General features: G+C 37.2%; 1 protein-coding gene across 2 annotated transcripts; it reads right to left on the bottom strand.

The window, feature by feature from the left end:
- Positions 1-418: 418 nt before the first annotated feature.
- On the bottom strand, positions 419-2,938 carry cfap144 (cilia and flagella associated protein 144). 2 transcript variants are annotated; one of them, XM_077717475.1, is made up of 5 exons: positions 2,810-2,938; positions 1,236-1,437; positions 1,053-1,112; positions 634-737; positions 419-552 (listed from the first exon to the last, which is right to left on the bottom strand). In XM_077717475.1, exons 2-5 carry the CDS (start codon positions 1,351-1,353, stop codon positions 457-459), a joined length of 378 nt encoding a protein of 125 aa, XP_077573601.1. In that variant the 5' UTR covers positions 1,354-1,437; positions 2,810-2,938; the 3' UTR covers positions 419-456. The 2 variants fall into 2 exon arrangements, with proteins under 2 accessions (XP_077573601.1, XP_077573600.1); XM_077717474.1 differs by lacking the exon at positions 2,810-2,938 and having other exon boundaries at positions 1,236-1,481.
- Between the last annotated feature and the right edge of the window lie 16,773 nt (positions 2,939-19,711).

Below are 19,711 nucleotides of genomic sequence, written 5' to 3'. Positions count from 1 at the left end.
TAAAAACAGTTTGAAAACTTGACTGTTAAATTTAAATTTGATTTTGCCATCTTTAGTTGTAACATGACAGATTTACACGATGGCTGATTCAACATGAGTGACATAAATAATATGAAAGCAAAGTCTGCATATTTATAAAATGTCCAACTTCAAGACTATTCAGGGACACTCGAACTGCGACTAAGCTGCTTTATGAAATATCTTTTATTTTAAGCTATCCTTTACAATGCTAATAGTGACATTAAAAAATGATGCAATGTTTTATTGCATCAACTTCAGATTTTTGTGGGGATTCTTTCAGTTTGGATATGCCAACATTTGGTCATGGCCATTTTTAAGAAAACACATTTACCTTAGTGTCATTTTGAAAATCACAACCTGGATTTTGAACAGGCCTAGTTATACTATTTATATCTGCTTTTTATCAATAGCATTTTGACAGTTACTTTAGTTGGTTCATTTTGAAGTGCGTAGTATCGACTCTTGATGCTTGGTAATATCTGAGCTGTGCCTGAAGAAATTCAATCTATTGTCATTGCGATTTGTATCAATCTGGAAAGAAAAAAAACATGACTTTAGGTACGGAAATCCAAGAGGTCCCTATATAAACAAAGAGTCTTTGAATATTCTCACCAGAGATGTAGATACCCATCCAATCTCCTGACTTTCAGTCAATGGCGTTGGGTATTTTTTAGTTGGCTCCTGGCGAGCTTTGTGGAAAGCTTCAATGAAATCAGCTTGCAGGTGAAGAAGCAAGTGCATGGTTAGCAACATATTTTCTAACACCTCCCCCAACTTTGCCAATAGTTTTTGTCTACATCTTTAAGCAGGTATTCATGCACATCTTTAGCAAAGGCTCTGTGCTGACGTGATCATTAATATTTCCACAGAGCCATATTTAGACACTGTAATCCAGTAAATTTTTTAAACACTTCTTTTCCTTTGGGTGATAAAGAGTGGCCAACACCTTAACACCTCAACACAGAGGTGGGATGTAGATGACGACTGGTTTTAGTCATTTTTAAAATGAAGATGAAGGGTGTTATACTCACAATTTTCAGGAATCACTTCTTGTGGTTTTCTGCACATGGGTTTGTCTGGTAAGATATGTACTTGGAAAGAAATAGGAGAAAGTAGAGAAGTTTCTGATGCAACCAAACCATTTCACAATTACCTGGATAAATATTTAATCCTTCTACTCAAGCATTTTTTTCAACAACAACAAAAATACTCACACTTTCGATGCGGATTGATGCTAAACTCTGTGTGAAGTCTTTGTTGTCTTTGCTCTTTACAGATCATCTCAATCTGAATTGCATTCTGATGGACCAAATCTTTTTTTGTTGTTGCCATTTTCTTAAAACCAAGCACTCAACAAGTTAAGTGTTGGACTTGGAAATTGGTGGGCCTGTTTTTGTCCTATGCACGCTCCATTGCCTAGCAACAGAAAACTCACACCAATGCTGCAAGAACAAAATTAGGCCACAGGGTGAGGCTGCACACTAAGCTTTGAACATTGTTTGTGACTGGGTTTATACAGTAAAAGCTGTTTTCATTGTACTTTTGCATCACTACTCTACCTTAATATTACAGTACGTAATCCCTCAAATATTGCGGTTAACATTAACCAGACCTGGCCGCGATAATAAAAAAATTGGGTAGGGTCACTCCTATTATAACTTTTTTTTTCCCGCAGTGCTGAGTCTAAGTAGCCAGAGTGGCTTCCGCTTATGAGTTTCAGTGTGGATTCTCACATTTTTATGACCTTAAAAAAAATATATAATTAATAGCAGAAAAAAATCGCAAAGTAGTGAACGTGTGATAAGGGAAGATGCGCTAATCAAGGGATTACTGTACAACGTTAATGCCTCTATTGAAAGGCTGATTTTTTTCTAACCGCAGTCTTATCCGGTGTCATCAGAGATAAAAAAAAATGTGTATAATACAGCATAATTATGTAAAGATTCATCGACACAGTTGTGATTATTTCTAAGTAGTATTTGAACCCCATTTTATGTTGCAAGTTCCTCCTCTTACAAAACATGGAGGGGTTTGATTTGTTCTTCATACCTGCATGTCCAATGTGAGAGAGATAATCTGAAAAGAAAAATAAAACAATGCAGCGTATGACAACTTGTGTAATACAGGTTCAACTATTTCAGTACCTTTTTATCAGCTAGAAATCTGACCTTCTAAGACCTCTTAGTCCGCCTTTTAAAATTTCATGTATTATCCTGAATCAGATATACTAGTTTGCAGGGGTTAGTTGCAAAAATATACTTGTCTACTGGATACAATCAATAAGAACCAAACTTGTAACATGGCCAAGATCAAACGGCTGTCCAAAAGATTTTGTGGTCAGATGAGACCAAAATGGAACTTTTTGTTCATATTCACTAATCATTTTTTAGGAAGAATGATGAGTACACTATCCCTACTATGAAGCATGGGGGTGTAGCATCATGCTTTGGGGTTGTTTTTGTTTTCCATACCGGGTCATGCATTGTGAGAATTTGGGGAACAACAAACACTTGAGCTCTGTAATTGCATACAAAGGCTACTGCACAAAAAATGGTTTTCTAAGATGTTCAAATACATATTTGCAGCTGTATCACACAATTGATTTGTTTTAAAGAAATCATGTATTGTGATTTCTGGATTTTCTTTTGAGATAATCTCATAGTGGACACGCACTTACGATGAAAATTTCAGACAACTCGATGATTTTTAAGTAGCGATAAAGTGGGGTGTTCAAATATTTATTGAGCACACTAAATATAAAGACAAGTGCTTAGTGCATCAGCCTCACAGTTCTGTGGTCGTTGGTTCGATCCAAGGTCAGTCCTCTCTGTGTGGAGTTTGCATGTACATCCCAAAAACATGCATGGTAGGCTAGTTGAACATAAGTTGCCCCTAGTGAGTGTGAGCATAAATGGTCGGTTGTCCATATTCTTGTGCCCTGCAATTGGCTGGCCTGCACTTCAGGGTTTCCCGTGCCTGGTGCCGAAGTCAGCTGGCATAGGCTTCCGCATCCCGTGACCATTTTGATGATAAGCGGTACAGAAAATGAATGAATTATGAATTTCATGTTTTCGTGACTGCATTTTTTTTGTGCAAGTACTTGGGCATGCAGTCAGTAGAAATACTATAAAAGCTATATTTTATGTCCTGAGAGATCAAGGTGTTCATGGGTGGTATTTACTGGTCCATGTAACGTTCACAAGCCCAGTTTTGCCTTTTTGCTTTGCCAATGCTGTAAGTGTCTGGACTGAATGGAGACCCCGTGGTTGTGGGAAAAGTGTGTTACCATCAGATGGAACTTCTGTGTCACCATCGCTCTTATCTGTAATCTTTTGTTTTGTCTCGCTGACAGAGACTTTGTCAGAAGGGAGAGACCCCTGCAGCAATAATGGGATGTATCTTATTTCAGGTAGCCACGCCATAATGGTAGTACCTCATGTACTGTTTTTCATTCTTTTTTGTATTTTTTTTTAGATAAACACAGGGTTAAATGTATATTTGTAGTGCAGAAAACATATAATACATCAATGATTATTTTTTTTTTATCTCTGAATGAATTATTTTTATCACCAAAAAAAACATATTGATTGGAAGGGGGCGGCCTCACAGCTTCGGGGTCCTGGGTTCAAATCCAGGTCATGTCCATCCGTGTGGATTTTGCTTGCATGTTCTCCCTGGGCCTGTGTGGGTTCCCTCCGGGTACTCTGGTTTCCTCCCACATTCTAAAGACATGCATGGTAGGCTGTTTGGACACTCTAAATTGCCCTTAGGTACAAATGTGAGTGCATAGTTGTCCATCTCCTTGTGCCCTGCAATCGCCTGGCCACCGATTCGGGGTGTCCCCCCACCTCTGACCTGGGATAGGCTCCAGCACCTCCTGCAACCCTAATGAGTAACGCCGTTGAGGAAATTGTGATATTAAAGACACTTTTCCCCCTCAAATAATATGTTGTTCAGAATCTTGCCAAGTTCAGCCTAATGAGGATAAAGTGATTCAGAAAATGAGATGAGATGAAATGTCCTTGTAAATGTGGTATCTGTTTTATGAACAACTCTGTTTTTGCACTGGTGTTGAACTAACTTGTTCCTTGATTGGAGGAAACCTGTCTTCTGTAAGTGTGTATTTTACACATTTATATCTAAGCAACTAATCCAAATGTGTTTAAAAACATAAGATCCTTGCGATTATTCACAATCAATTGGAATATCATATTACGGAATCCAAGAATATACTCAAAGATAGTGGTTGCAAGTGACTGGCAATCGAGGTGTACCCTGCCCCAGCATCTATGTGACCCTCATGAGGATAAGCAGTACAGATAAGCTATGGATAATATCTAGTGTACGGTGGCATGGTGGTTGACCGGGTAGCATTTCTGTTCCAAGGGTTCCAAGATCCAGGATTCAGACATCAATCCAGCCTTCCAGTGTGGAATTGCATTTTATATCAGCCTACAAGAGTTTTCTCCAGTACTTCGAGTTAATCCCATAACCCTAAAACATGATTCTAAAGCCTCATTTTCATCGGCACTGAGCCAATCAGACAGACGTTCTCGAACAGACTGAATTTAAATCGATCATAATCATTGTGTTCAGTTATACAGCCCACGTTTACTTTCTGATGAGTCGCTACACTGCTTGCCGGAGAAGACACTCAAGGCTTCAAAATGCAATTATTTAGCATAACGTAAATCAAGCAGCAGGAGAAACTACCTGGCCACATAACAACAAATATATGGCTTACTTTCATAGAGACCTCAATGTGTTAGAATGTTTTTCATTTGATAATTATGCATGGATTCAATTTAAGATTAAAACGTTTTTTTTTACATTCCCAATGCGGTCAATATTGGTCGTGGACAATGTATGGAGGCATCTAATGGCCGACAGGCCCGTCTATTCTATGATGAATGCTCAGTAACTCCATTATCAGTGTAGATAGTTGTTCGACTAGCAACCAGTTAACGGTGTACAAGTTTCTTACTCAAAGTCAGTTGCAAAAGATTCGGAATTGATGCGAGGCACAAATCTATAATGAGGCACCCACTTCTAAATTTAATCTATAATGAGAATCAGATAAATGGCTCTATATTCTGATTTAGTACACAATTAAAATAAGGAATTGTGTTAATTGTAGTGGCTATAAGTAAAAAAATAGAACGTTTTGATGTCAGGATTCTCAACTTTATCTCAGGTGTGTGGTAGGCGGAGCTCCCTGTATCGCACCTGCGTTCCATATCATGAGTACAGCATTTAAACACAGGCCAGCCAAGAGAAAGATGTCGATATATTTCGTTGCCAGTTTGTCATCGCTTGCCTTAGTTCTTGTATTTAGTCTATCTTATTTGTTGTCGTTTTACCATTCTTCTCTAGCACCTTGTCACTGGCCCTTTTTTCATTCCTTTTGGTGTGTTTTGATTGGAATAAATCTTGGAACACGACTCATTGGTCCAAATTGGCTGCTTTTGGGTCAATGCGTACTTTCACTCTCACTCACTTTAATTCCATGTCAGCAATTCAGCAATTCATTCAGCCTGGCTTGTTCTCTTTCCCTTTGTAAGCAAACTAGCTCTCCCTGTGGGAGAGGGCACTCAAGCAATGCTGTCATTTATTGTGTTTTTTGGGGGGGAAATATGGTCATAAAACCGTTATTATGACAGGCCTAAAATGAATGCTGGAATATAAAATAGCAATTTAATAGCAATATTAAGATTATAGTATTATAGAGTAAATATCAAGAGGGAAATACTATACCAAGTTGCTTTATATTTTACATTCTCTTGTCAGAACTGCTCCAATTCACAAATGTTTACAGCCTTTCCGCCCTGCATCATTAACCCTTTGTAGCTTTAGGGCTAATAACACGAACCTAAGTGTCCATGGCTCAGATCCCCTGAATAGAGAGATCATTAAGGAAGAGTGTCAGGGTTATCACTCATGTCAAATTCCTTTGCAAAGTGGCCACTTTGTTTTGGAAAGAGATCCGGCTTTGTCACGCCTTGGTACTCACTCATTCCCCTTGAGTAAAAATAAGAGCCCAAGACATCAGAACAAAATGATCTAGGAGAAGAACAACAATAAGAAATGAATCACATTGCGATTATGACAACAAGAGCAAAATCCACAGAGATTAAGTCAACATATTAAAGATTGGACGGCCCAGTGGAGCGAGTGGTTAGCGCGTCAGACTCACAGCTCTGGGGTCCTGGGTTCAAATCCAGGTTATTTCTATATATATGAAGTTTGCATGTTCTCCCCAGGCCTACGTGGGTTCACTCTGGGTACTCCAGTTTCCACCCACATTCCAAAAACATGCATGGTAGGCTGATTGGACACTCTAAATTGCCCCTAGGTACGAGAGGGGAGTGTGCATGGTTTTATGCTCCAGCACCTTGCATGTTTTTGGGATGTGGGAGAAAAATGGAGTACCCAGAGAAAATCCACAAAAGCCCAGGGTATAACATGTAAACTCCACACAGTGAGGACCGACCCGGGATCAAAGACTGTGAGGCCAACATAAACATTCAAAATTAATAGACTAGTAACTCTCATAAACTTTAATTTCTTCTTGAAATTTGGGAATATAAATGCAAAAATGTGAAAATATTGTAATAAGATGTTTGAAAGTTCAAATGTACAATGTACAAAATCTCTTTGAATGGATCTCAGGAAAGAAAATTAGTTTAATACAGTTTGTTGAAAAGTTTTCCTGTATGTTGTACTATCGTATTGTGAATATCTGGAATGATATCCAAAATAATTTGCTGTTACTGACTACTCTTTTCTTTCCTTCTTCTGCCAGAAATTGTAAAAAACACCAGATCTTTCAACGCCCACTTTAATCCAACCGAGCAAAGTAGGATCATGTTGCTGGAGTGGAATATTGTTTACCAGAGCTTTCACACGTGGGATTATATACTTTGACAATGGAATACAACATTTGTTTTCAATTTCAACAAAAGCAACTGTTAGGACAAAGAGGACAAAAAAAAAACAAAGTTTTAACTAAACCTTTGGGTTTTGCATTATATTTGACACCTCTATTAGCTACATGGGAACAACCCAACGTTAGAGGCAATTTTAAAAAAGGATTTAGTGAAATTCTACTTTACAACATACTCAAACATGCTATATTAATAAATACTGTTATCACATAATTTAAGAAAGAGAAGAGAAAGGTTCTCCATCCTCGTGAACATTTATACATACTCCCCAAACCTGTGATTCTTTACCCGGATTCAATGTCTACAACAGGTAGTAGAACATGGATTTGAATAATAACAACATGACCTACAGTTTAGTGTGCATGTGATTTAGAAATGTGATGAATCATTCCAAAATATGTGAGAAAAGGTTTTTTTTTTAACTCAAAAGATTTAACTTCTTATTTATTTAATTTGTTAACATTGTAACTTCTAAAGTGTGACTTAAACCTTGCATTTCAATAGGAGTGGGTCTGCTTTTTCAATCACTGTTATGATACAGCCCTAAAGACCTTACACACACTGTAAATCAGAGGGCTTACATGGCTTTACACTCAGTACTGGTCTAGAGCCAAATGCTACTGCCAGCATCTCATCAGCCAATGTTTCAACTGGCAGTGTCTCAATAGTTCATCATTTGACCACCAGCCTGTTAAAATGTACCAGTGTGTGTAAAAAGGTGTTAATGCGTGTATCTCCTTCTAAAATGACAATGTGTGAGGAAATATCTATCCATTTTCAAGTGTGCTGGAGATTATCCCAGTTAAGCATGGGCAGGCACCATGAATTAATTGCCAACCAATCCAAGGACAAACCGTCTTTTAAATTCATATTCATAGCAGAGTAGGGTCTTCAATTAGCTTGCATGACTTGCCTGTTTTTGGGACATTGGAGGATATTCGGGTTATACTGAGAAAGTCGGCACAGACGTGCCAACTGGAATACGCGGAGAATACTCAAACAGGAAAGAACATGCAAACTCCACACAGATGGACCGACCTGGATTCGAACACAGGACCCCAGAGCTGTGAGGCCGACACGCTAACCACTCATTCCTGGCCCACCTATTTGTATTCATGGTGTGGCTATTTGTACAGATGCTTTGGCCAATTTGCACTTTTGCTTTTCTTTTGCCAAGTGTTTTGAAACTGCGTTCGTGTTGGGGCAATTTTCTTCCATACTTTTTTTCTTTTTTGCAAAGTATGCAGTTTGCCTGAAAATTCTCGGCCTGTAGTTTTTTGTGCTTGTTTCCTGCAATTGGGGAGGACCTATTACAATAACTATAGCAAGTTCAGTCACCCTCATTAATATAAGCAGCTTGGAAGATGAATGAATATATTGGGTTATACAAATTTCTTTGCTGTGCTTAATGGGGAGAAACAGTACAAATATGGATGTTCTGTTTTACAGACCTGTTTCTATGCGTCAGTGCAAGGTCTAACCTGCCTGTCATCCGAGTCAGTCAGATGTGATAGGCTTCAGATGTCCCATGACCCTGAGCATGACAAGTAATATTCAACATAGAAGGATCAACTCTGTTGCCATGTGACCGCTGGAAGCCAACATATAACAGCATGCGTGAGTGCCGTTAAAGCGGCGTTTCCCAACCTTTTTTGCATTCTCAATCTCAAGGGACATCACCATCTGAAAATCTTTTCATTGAAAACGTTGTCGCCTATATTACCAATAGTCATTCTCATCAAAGTTTTATCAGCAGGAATGAAACACCCTCTGACTTAGCTAATGTCACAAAAAGTCAGACCGACTCCATAGCGGAAGAGTGTCCAACCTCCCTCGAGAGGAGGGGTACCTGAACCCAAGGTGTGTGCATGGAGGTGAGCCCGACTACATCGAGTTGGAATTTCTCAAGCTCACACACCAGCTTAGTCTCTTTTCCAACCATTCCACGTCCCAAGAGCCAGTTTCTGCAACCAAAGATCGGACCTCCAACGCTTCCTCCTTTGGCTGGCGCCCAGCTGTTGTTGCACCCGACCTCTTTGGTGCCTCTCACAGTTGGTGAGCCCATGTGAAGGGGAACCAACATCATCTCCTCGGGTTCTGCCTGGCCCCATGGGTGTATGCCCGACCACCATGCCCTGACCATTGTGCCCCTTCCCCAGGCCTGACTCCACAGTGGGGCCCCGGTGACCCACATCCGAGCGGGGGAATATGTCGTTTAATAGTCTTTCTCTTCTCAAGAGGTCTTCTGAGCCATTCTTTGTCTGATCCCTCACCTCTGACTAGTTTGCCATGACCCTACCAGCGGCACAAAGCCTCAGACAACTAAGCTCCAAGGACCACTGGAACACACAAACCCCAGCACCACGATAAGGTGATTCTTTGTATACTAATATATCACGCAAAAGGATGACCAAAATATATGATCTGACACATCTTTACAGGTTGCTGCATGAACACAATTGATGCATCATGCTCAACGCAATGGCTAGTAGCTCTGTGACAAATATCTTTTTTTTATTTGAGGCAAAACATTGACTTTTACTTAAAGATTTTGTGTGTTTGAGGAGAAAAAAGATTCACTAACCATCAACAAATAGTTCTTGTTGAAAAAAATCCCAATTACTAAATCTTCTAGGCCCAGTTTCTGTTCATTTGCAAAAAAATTTGCAACATAAACTATATTATAACTATTATACAAATATTTTGGATAGACATTTGGCAGATACTATACTTAAACAATAATATATTGTATTTATTTAGGTATATTTTTTTATTAAACTTGCCGTTGATATTAGAAAACAAATTATGTTCAACATTTCTTACTAGTTTTAAATTATAATAAATATATCTTTGACAGTTACATTCAGAATGTTATCTTGAAAAATAAGACTGTATATTTCATGGATGTCATTCATGTCCAGGTATATATTAAAGTCCTTCTTGGGTTCTATTCTGTGCTAAAAATATTGAGTATCATTCACAAACATTCTTAAGAAAAAAATTATTAAACTTTGCATCTCTTTTCGAACAGAACAACTCATTAACCACTGGTTGTTTGCTTCCGAACACCCTAAATATTACCCACACACATTTAGAATAGGCCTTAATCGTATCTTTTACTGGTCATTATACTAAATTAAATCATTTAAAATTTCATCTGTTACAGTTTAATCATCATAAAACTTGTCACAAATGTTCTGGTTTTTTTCAGGCCAGAAAGACACATTTTCACATTCTCCATGTGTTCCTAATAATAAGTCGACGCCTGGTGATATATTTTCAGAAAATATTTAAAAGTTAGGTTCTGCTATCTTGGTACATAGTTCCTATTTTCTTCACACTATCAAGCAAAGATTGTTTTCACTGGTACATGGAGGACAATCTACACATTGCCTTGTTGCCTAGAACAAAGACGGCAGCGACACTTGGCCCCTGAGAATTGCATGTTGCCCTTCTTGGCCCCTCTTTCTGAAAGGTCTTTGAGCCGCCGATGATTGCTGTGTGACCATTCAGTCATTATGTCAACATGTACTCGCTAGTACAGCACTAGAAAGCTTGACATGATCATCAATTCTGGTTGTGATGACATGAGAAATTGAACAACAGCTGCAATCAAAATGGGGGGGACATGATGAAACGCTTGTAAGAGCAATTTTTATACTCGTTTAATGTTATTGTGCTGTCGTTTTTCCACATTTGAACACTTGATAGGACTTAACATGATATGAAACTTCAGATACTGTTCAATGCAGGTGTCCAAGTTTCATTTTTTTTACGTTTGTTTTAGACATATAAAAATAAGGATGATTATTAATAATGGTGATTTGGGGGATTTCTATTTGAATCACTATATAGACCAAGGGTGTCAGACTTGAGTTGGTTCGCGGGCAGCGTTAATGTCAACTTGATTTCACGTGGGCCGGACCATTTTAGATATAATATTTAGATTTTTTTTCATAAATGGGTTAAAAGAACTGGATTAAAAGCCCTGAATATTCAGTTTATTATAGACCTAAAACAATGGTTTTTTTTTAAGATTCTTTTAGATTTCACAAAATGATTTTTGAACTAACAACATTTTTTATTAAAAAATCACAATTATTGATTTAAAAGTGGGAAAATCAGGGAATTGAATATACATGTATACTCTTAATTTTAATTTGATCCTAAAACGGAAAGTTGGCACTCATGATTCACTTTCCCGGGCCACACAAAATGATGCGGCGGGCCATATTTGGCCCCGAGGCCGCCACTTTGACACACGTGATATAGACTAAGCGGGTGGCCCGGTGGAGTGAGTGGTCGATGCGACGGCATCACAGCTCTGCGTTCATGGGTTCGAATCTAGGTCGGCCCACTGGTGTGTGTAGCAGGAGCTTATCCCAGCTGACTTCAGGCAACAGGTGGGGGACAACACCGTGAGTTGAATCGTGAAAACATAACACTAAATAACAAACATAACAAAATATTCTAGCAATACTAAAATTTAATTTTAAAAAAATTGGATTTACACACACACACACACACACACACACACACACACACACACACACTTTAATTTATTCCCTTGTAAAACCTTAAATTTGATGAAAATGAGAGCAACGTGAGTTCTACTTTTGCCACCCACCCATCCAAAAACTAGAATACTCCTTTATTTTCTAAGAGGCAAGTAGATCTATTAGCAAGCCGTGTTTCCGCTGTGTATTCTCATTTGTACGCGTGTTATTACGGCAACCCAACGTTTTTCCCCCTTATGGTCAACCTCATTCAGGTATCTGAGACTCGCTTGGGGCAGTGATTGAACACACAGGAACTTAACTACTTGAAAGTCAGGAAGGGCTTTCCCCACTTATGTGTTGATTGATAAATGGTAGTCAAGCCCTATTGACTCAGAGCCAGATTTTCCTTCCTGTAAATGTGGTTACACAGTGGACAGAAGCACACAACTCAATCTCTCCACTGTTCTGTCTTGCTCTGTCTTTCTTACTTCTGCGTTCCATTTCTCCCACTTCCAACAGTGTCACCTTTGTCTACAAATACACTCCTGATCTACAATGACTAATGTTACTCTTTTCAAGGAGAGCACATTAGTATGATGGATTATTAGAGAAAGGTGTTGACTGCGAGTTGTGATTCCATGGAATTTAAAGGCACACAATAGTTTACTTATAAATCTCTTTGTGTTACGTTAAGATCGCGAGCAATTACGTAAAAAACATCATTTAATAATGACACTTTGAACAGTGGGGGTAACACTCAAGACAGGAGGAAATTATCTTCATGTCACTCTGTGTGCTTCAATTAATGTCCCTTTTTTTAATCTGCTGTGACTTCATCCTCCATCCTGCACGACCGCAAAATGAATGCATACATGCATTATGATGAATAAAGATAGAATTTGACAAAAGAGTTTTCCAAAGTACAATAATAGGCATCAGATGGATAGATGTTGATGGAACTGCTTTAATCTGTCAGGATGGGACGGATCCCCTCGTCCATCCCTGTCCATACCTAGTATACGGTGTAGGGCACATGTGTCAAAGTGGCGGCCCAAGAGCCAAATCTGGTCCACCGCATCATTTTGTGTGGCCCGGTAAAGTAAATCATGAGTGCCGACTTTATGTTTTAGGATCAAATTAAAATGAAGAGTATAGATGTATATTCAATTTCCTGATTTTCCCACTTTTAAATCAATAATTGGGATTTTTTTAAAAAATATTTCTGTGTTTTTAGTTCAAAAATCATTTTGTGAAATCTAAAAAAATATATAAAAAAGCTAAAATAAACATTGTTTTAGATCTATGATAAACTGAATATTTAGGGCTTTTAAATCCAGTTCTTTTAATCCATTTATTAAAAAAAAATCTAAATATCATATCTAAAATGGTCCGGCCCACGTGAAATCAAGTTATAGAATGTACAATATACAAAGTATGTATATGAATGTATGTATGTACAATGACAATAAAGATTTCAATTCAATATTCATTGGCTTTTGTCTCTTGAAACTTACCATTTATATTTTGGGAGTGCAACACTACAGTTATGGCCTTAGGGAGGATGGTAAGTGAACTGTAGATTACACAATATCACCACAGGCAGAAATGGACTCCCTCTGTATGACCATTTCTTTAAATCAACGTGCACTCTAAGCTCACTCCTTCGTCGGGCGTTTTCCACGAACCGTTTTTCTCCAGATAACATTTTTTTTCGTCTTAGGCAATGACATTATATAAAGTTGTTTACGACAGAAAGCACTTCGTGCATTTAGTGATTTATCACCTGTTTGGTGGAGAAGACTGCACAAGCACCTGGTAACTTGTGTCTAAGTATCAGGTATAAAAAGTTATTTGCCAATGTTTAAGGTGAACAACAGCTCAGTGTAAAGTACAAGCACATGGCAGTTCAGGTTGATTTACAGAAAAAAAACTTTGTAGAAAGTTCTGTGACGAGTAGTGTATGCTTGGTAAATATTTACTATCCAAAAGAAACACAAGCCTTTTTGTCAATAGAGAATTTTTGTTATACAACAAATAAATTAAAATAATAACATAATATATAATACATAATATTGAATTAGTAGAATTAAGTAATTCTTGTTTTATTCAAAAAGTATAGCAGATGTGTCTTTAGTTTTTCGCCAAAACCTCAATTCACATAAAATTATATCATATAATCTCAATTTCTCACATTTTTGGGATGTTGTTGTTGTTGTCCTGACCCTTTTTGTATCCACTGACTTTACTATATCCATGTGTTTCGTCTTTTAGAATTCATGTCCCATCTATCAACACCCTTTTCTTGCTCTGTAAAAAGTTAACAATTTTACCAGACCAGCATTACACATTTAGGACCCTCATCATACATATATATAGATACAAAGTTCCATTCCTAGATAGCTAAATTTCATAAGTCAATGCAATGAACATGACAGGCTTTAAAAAGGTCTCATAATACATATTACTAAAATTGGAAAGTGCAGCCGATTAGGCTCTGTTCAATATGATAGGCACAATACAACACAATATTCTATTTAACAAATGTTTCAAAATGGAAAAACATTGGATTAAATCATCACCCGTCAATAATTCAGCATTTCATTGTCTGTTTTGCATTAACCATAAATTCCTACTGAGCTCACATTTGTCATAAACTGTCATGAGCAATATCTTGCTTGACAAAAAAGGAGAATAAAATATGCTGCTTATCTTGGCAAGATAAAATCACAGCTATGTACACTAAACTTGAGAGTTCCAGCAATCTCTAATTTCCCACACTTTCTTTGAATGGCCTTGAATTCAGTGCAAGTCAAGACTGAACTGTTATTCTTAGAGATCGGAGTGAGAACGTGACATATTGTATGTCATTAAACTATCAATTTCTTTGACTACTACATTTGTATATGTTTTACAAATTATGCATGCACATAATTATTCACCTGGAATAGGATGCCAATACAACTATTTAAGCATTCAATGGCATACAACCAGGAACCCGAAATAACATTTGGAGGGTTTTGATTACCCGGAATCTAAACGTGACCAAGAGATTTGTTTGAGTTTCGTCGTGTAAATGTTTTTCTAGACTACAATCAGAATCAAGCTGGCTAAATACGGTACTGATGAAAGAGTTCGTCTGTGTGGATATTATTGTTGCCACACTAGCTCTAAGAAGTTAATTTTGGATTTTGGGGTGTGTTAAACATATACTGTATAAGTGGGAGTGGAAGTCATTTAATCATGCTGAGAGTGTTAGAGTGAAGATTTTCCAAAGCTATAAAAAGAGGTGTGGAGATGTTTAGCCTTTATTATTATTGATTAACAGAATGTGAGAATGTCTTGCTCTTCTTGTTACTTCTTCACACATTTAGATGATATTCATTTCTATAAGTTGCTCATAGGTAAGACGGTTATCAGCTAATTTTGTTCATTTCATTCACAGGAAACAGAACGATCAATGTCAGCATTTTTTTTTTAAACGGAATTTAAATACTGTCTCCTTGTGCCCTGCCATTGGCTGGTCACTAATTCAAGGTTTTCCCCCCGGCTGTTGCATATATTTAGCTGAGATAGGCTCCAGCGCCCACGTGATCCTTGTGAGGATAAGCGGTTCAGAAAACAAATGTATGAATGAATGAATTTAATTAAAAGGACCCAGAAAATACTCATAACAATGTGAAAGTGCTTATGGTTTGCTCAAAGATCAAACAACACTAAGTAGAAGAGGTCTTGAACTTTTCTGAGAAATGTTTAAAATACAAAAAAAAAAACTCATTTAAGTCAGAAAATTCAATTGAATGATAATTACCAACACCGACTACATCAAAAATTACCCTGAAATTCTTATTTGTAGATAACACTCGGCCACTGGTGCTTATTTTTTTACTCCATTTTTGGAAGTCTTACATATAGTACCTTCTACATTTAGTAGTATCCAGTGTGATTCTTGATAAAACTGCATACTCTGTCTATGAAGCTCCATGTTTTGATATAATAACCCGCTTTGTGGTGATATTGAATGAAAAGTATATATTTAAATAATACATCCAGCACGATTTTCTATCTTTTCAAATGGTCAATTCATTGGAAATCCTTGAAAAAAAATTATCTGTTTTGTTGCATGTCAAATGAGCATTATCCTTTACATTTAAATACAGTACATAGAATTATACATGCTATGCATTTTCCATAGGCAATGGAGCACTTGTGAGAGTAATACAAAGTGCAATCTTGTGGTCTGCTTTGGTTTCTAATATTGCAGCAATAGTTCTTCGGTGGCCAAGTGGCATCAATGCAATTGTAACTAGATCACAACACAGCTGCAGCCCGGGGAACTCGGAGTTGTCCCATAGGCTGCTGGAAAAAAAAAATGACAAAACAGCTCCACACATATTTTGCAAGGAGAAACACAGCATGAAAGCTCACATTATAACCAATATGGAAAAAGCAAATAGTACAGGATGGAATTAAATGGAGCGGTGGGGAGTAAAACTCTAGCCCGCCTGTTTCAATTAAGTTTTTTAAAGCTGTTAAATTTTGACTGCACCCACAGCAGGTGAGGTTACACATAGGGCTGTCTTTTCAAATAAGAGCTAGTGTGTTTGTTATTCTGTTAAATGAGGGGTGATATTGGAGGTCAGCCAAAAACCCTACAGTAAAGTAACTTGAAGAGGTGAATTTCTTCCCTTAGCACCATCTTGTTCCTATTAACTCGCATAAGTGTAGCTCTAATTTGAACAACAATTTGAATTCCAATTAAAGGCTACAAGTCAAACATCCAGACATTGTTTTGGCTCAAACAGTGTTGTTATGACACTTGTGGACAAACATGATTTTCTGGTTTTCATAGAAATTATATGACTATCATACTTGACACTGTCAAGTATGATGGAGTGTCTTGATGTATTCTAATATGCTTTGTAGTAAAGAATCAACATGTGAGACTGGTGGCCAAAAATGGTAGTGAAACCAGGATACAAATATTGAAACGCACGACAACAGTTTCAAGGGAATGTTTATGACATTCTTACTTGACGACACTCTTCAAGATGGTGGGGTGTCCTCGTGGACTTCCTGTGTGTGGCTCCAGTTTTTAACCTAGGTCTACAATGTCTGGTGTGTTTTGGGTCTGTCTTGCTACTGCAGCCAAGACATTTCCCGAATTCGGAATGAAATAAAGTTATAACCTAGCCTAACCTCCTGACGTAATGCAGTATACTTTGTACTTAAAGAATCAATATGGAAGACTGGTGGCCAAAATGGTAGTGCAATCATGATCAAATTATTGAAGCGCTCAATATCCATTTCCCTTTAGATTTCCAAATAAGCGCTTTGCTATGGGGAAGCATGCAGCATTATCAAACCAATGTTGCGTTTACACGTACACACCACCATAATGTAACCTTAGACCAATGTCTCTCATTCAGGCTTGGCTAATAGACACCAAAAAGCATGCAGGGCTGTTGCACAGTTTGACATAGGAGAAGCTAAAGTGCGTAAGACCTTGGCAACACATCAAACGGTAAGTCCTGAACTTAGATACTTAATGTTGCAGATACTTTGATGAAACGGTCAGAGCACTTACTGCCAGTAGTGTGATGATATCGTTCATCAGCATATCAAAGACAGCTGTCTTCCAAGAAGGGTAGGGAAATAAAGTTGTTCTACATGTCTAGACACCCTGTTTTTATATAATCTTTGGGATTAAAAAAAAAGCAATATCCGATTAGATATCACAATAGCCAATGTTCTATATAACAGTAATACAGATATATCTAAAGCAAACTACGCTTGATGGTATTTTCCATTTATTTTTTATTGTTTGGTAGTTTATGAAAACTGTTAAGTATAAAATCTAATCCACAGAGTTTAAATTTGTTATTTATTTTTCTAGTGTCGCTTACCTTTTTTGTGTTCCATTCTCTTTTCAAGTTGAACTATACGGGCAGACAGATGTATTTGGCTCAGTTTTAAATCTTTTAATCACACAACGAAGATGTCAGATTGTTTGTTAGTTTTTACCGTTTTCCTGAGCTGCATTTCATATCCTATCCAGGTTGCTGGAGGTTTTTTGGAGGTTTTCTCTGGTCTTTCTTTGCCCGAATAAGATCTGATGTAATCCCAGTAATTTACTCTACTCCAAAACAGTTACTTCATTGACCATTTTTTAAAGTAGGTATAAAGGTTTTTTTTTTACAATTTCCTATTTTGTGAATATTTAGCCTGCCAGTTTTCTAACCCTATTTGGTCCAGTCATCGTTCAATATGTTTTAGTGCATATTTGTTTGCTTTTTGTTCTGTGCAGTATGTTATAGATCGCCAAAAAGGGTCAACATTTTGCTCAAAACCATGTTCCCATCTGACGAGGTCAATGAAGATTTTGCAAAAACATTTCATTATTCCTTATCATCATCAATAACAAACTATTTTTACTGTATTGCCAAAATATGTTTAGAAAAATCTTTGAGTCTAAAATCATATTTAGGTGTAGCTAAAGGCTGTTGTCTCCAGACTTGAGATATTTATATCTTCATAAATGTATGGTTTACTCTTTGTATTTTAGTTCTAATACTAGTAATATTTTAAATGTTTCTTCCTACCACAATTTAGATTAAAAGTACTTATTTCTATTGTAGGAGTAATATCTAAAATAATCTAGGACCCATGGAAATAAAGTTATGATTTAATTTATTTTGGATGGACTTGAAAAATCATTTCATTCTGTTTTATTGATACTAGCAATAAAATGTGGAATTTTATGGATAGTTGAGATATACTTTTTTAACATAAGTCCACGCTTTAATCAAGATTTGCATAAAATTGCACAGAGCTTCGAAGCCAAATGCAGATGAGAATCTGTTGTTGACGCTAAACAAAACAATGAAAAAGTGGTCTAGCTTGGTCATGAAAAATGGAGCTTTCTTTCAAACTGGCACTAGGAAATGAATCCATCAATTTTGTATACAGCTTGGCGCTTATCCTATTCAGGGTCGCACTGAGCTCGAACCTCATCCTTCATCTCAATTCATTTTAGATGAAAAGCGGACTTTGAACTGGCCACTAGTCGATTTTAAAGCACAAGTGAAGACAGTATCTCTCTCTCTCTCATTTTCTGAAACACTTTATTAAAACAGTATGTCCATCCTAATAAAGGATTCAGGAATCCAATTTAAAATCATTTTTGCTATTATTTCTTCTAAATATTTGGGTGACCATCACGGAGAAGAGTTTTGTAAGAAGAGCCTATACTTCGGTTAATTCCTAGTCTTGGTTCACAACCAAACGTTAAATGAAGTTAGCCAAGTGTTTTGAAAAGGAAAAAAAAACATTTCGAAGTAGATATCAGTGGCTCACATAGAGAGCTAAACTGCAAGATTTGAGTGGGTGTTGAGAGTGATAGTGTGGAGTTTCTGAACTCAAAACAGGTTTCAGCTTGCACGAAGTGCTTTGTCAGCGCAATGGTTTTCACTAAGCAAAACTTGTGTGTGCTTTTGCCCATTCCATCTCTTCCTCTGGCCAGCAATAGATAATATTATTAAAACAGTCATTATGAATTGAAATGGTTCCAAGGAAGTCAAAGTAATGAAGCCAGTTTTTCTATCAAATTGTGTGTGAAATCTATCGAAAGTGCAATGCATTTCATGAAGAAAAACAGCAAAATGCCAAGCAAACTCTCAAAGGGCAACCAGAAATGATACATTAAGCAAGAATTGGTCTTGCCACTTGCTTTGTAGCAGAGAAAACTGATTTATATCCTCTGTGTTATGATCCACAAAAGTCATTATCATCCCTTTTTGATGTGTGCTTATCATTTAATCATAGATGATGAAAATGTGTTTCCACCCAGAAAAGATAACATTTTTGGACGTGTCTCTGTGAATTTTATACATTGCATCACATTTTCACATAGCAACTGCTTTCAAAGCCATATCCACATCTTTTTTTTTGTGGAAGCTAACCCTCAGCTCGTCTGTGAAGAATTCCGATGTGATGGTAGATATAACCAAACAAAGGGATTCCTATCACCTGTGTTGACGCCACAAGGTCCAGAGTTGTTAACCGTATCAGACTTCCATCTCACTGATATTACAGAGCAGTGTAGAGAGAAAAAATAAACAGGGAATAAAATAGTAAAAAGTGGATATAGATCAAATGCATTTTCAGATAAATTGGCTGTGCCAAGTTAGCATACAAAAATGTTTCCTTGGCAACAACAACTCTATCTATCCAGTATTAGTATGATTGCAC

Source organism: Stigmatopora nigra, chromosome 5 (genome assembly GCF_051989575.1).
Source record: "Stigmatopora nigra isolate UIUO_SnigA chromosome 5, RoL_Snig_1.1, whole genome shotgun sequence".
NCBI lineage: Eukaryota > Metazoa > Chordata > Actinopteri > Syngnathiformes > Syngnathidae > Stigmatopora > Stigmatopora nigra.
The sequence above is the reverse complement of the archived record's forward strand: the minus strand, read 5'-3'. Positions and strand labels throughout refer to the sequence as shown.

Bases quoted from the DNA above. Each gene is read 5' to 3' on its own strand.
- cfap144 (XM_077717475.1), bottom strand. From the start codon at position 1,353: ATGGCAACAACAAAAAAAGATTTGGTCCATCAGAATGCAATTCAGATT. The intron at 1,113-1,235 runs GTGAGTATTTTT...TTTCTTTCCAAG, and splicing joins CATCAATCCGCATCGAAAGT to TACATATCTTACCAGACAAA. The intron at 738-1,052 runs GTGAGTATAACA...TTCACCTGCAAG, and splicing joins AGAAGTGATTCCTGAAAATT to CTGATTTCATTGAAGCTTTC.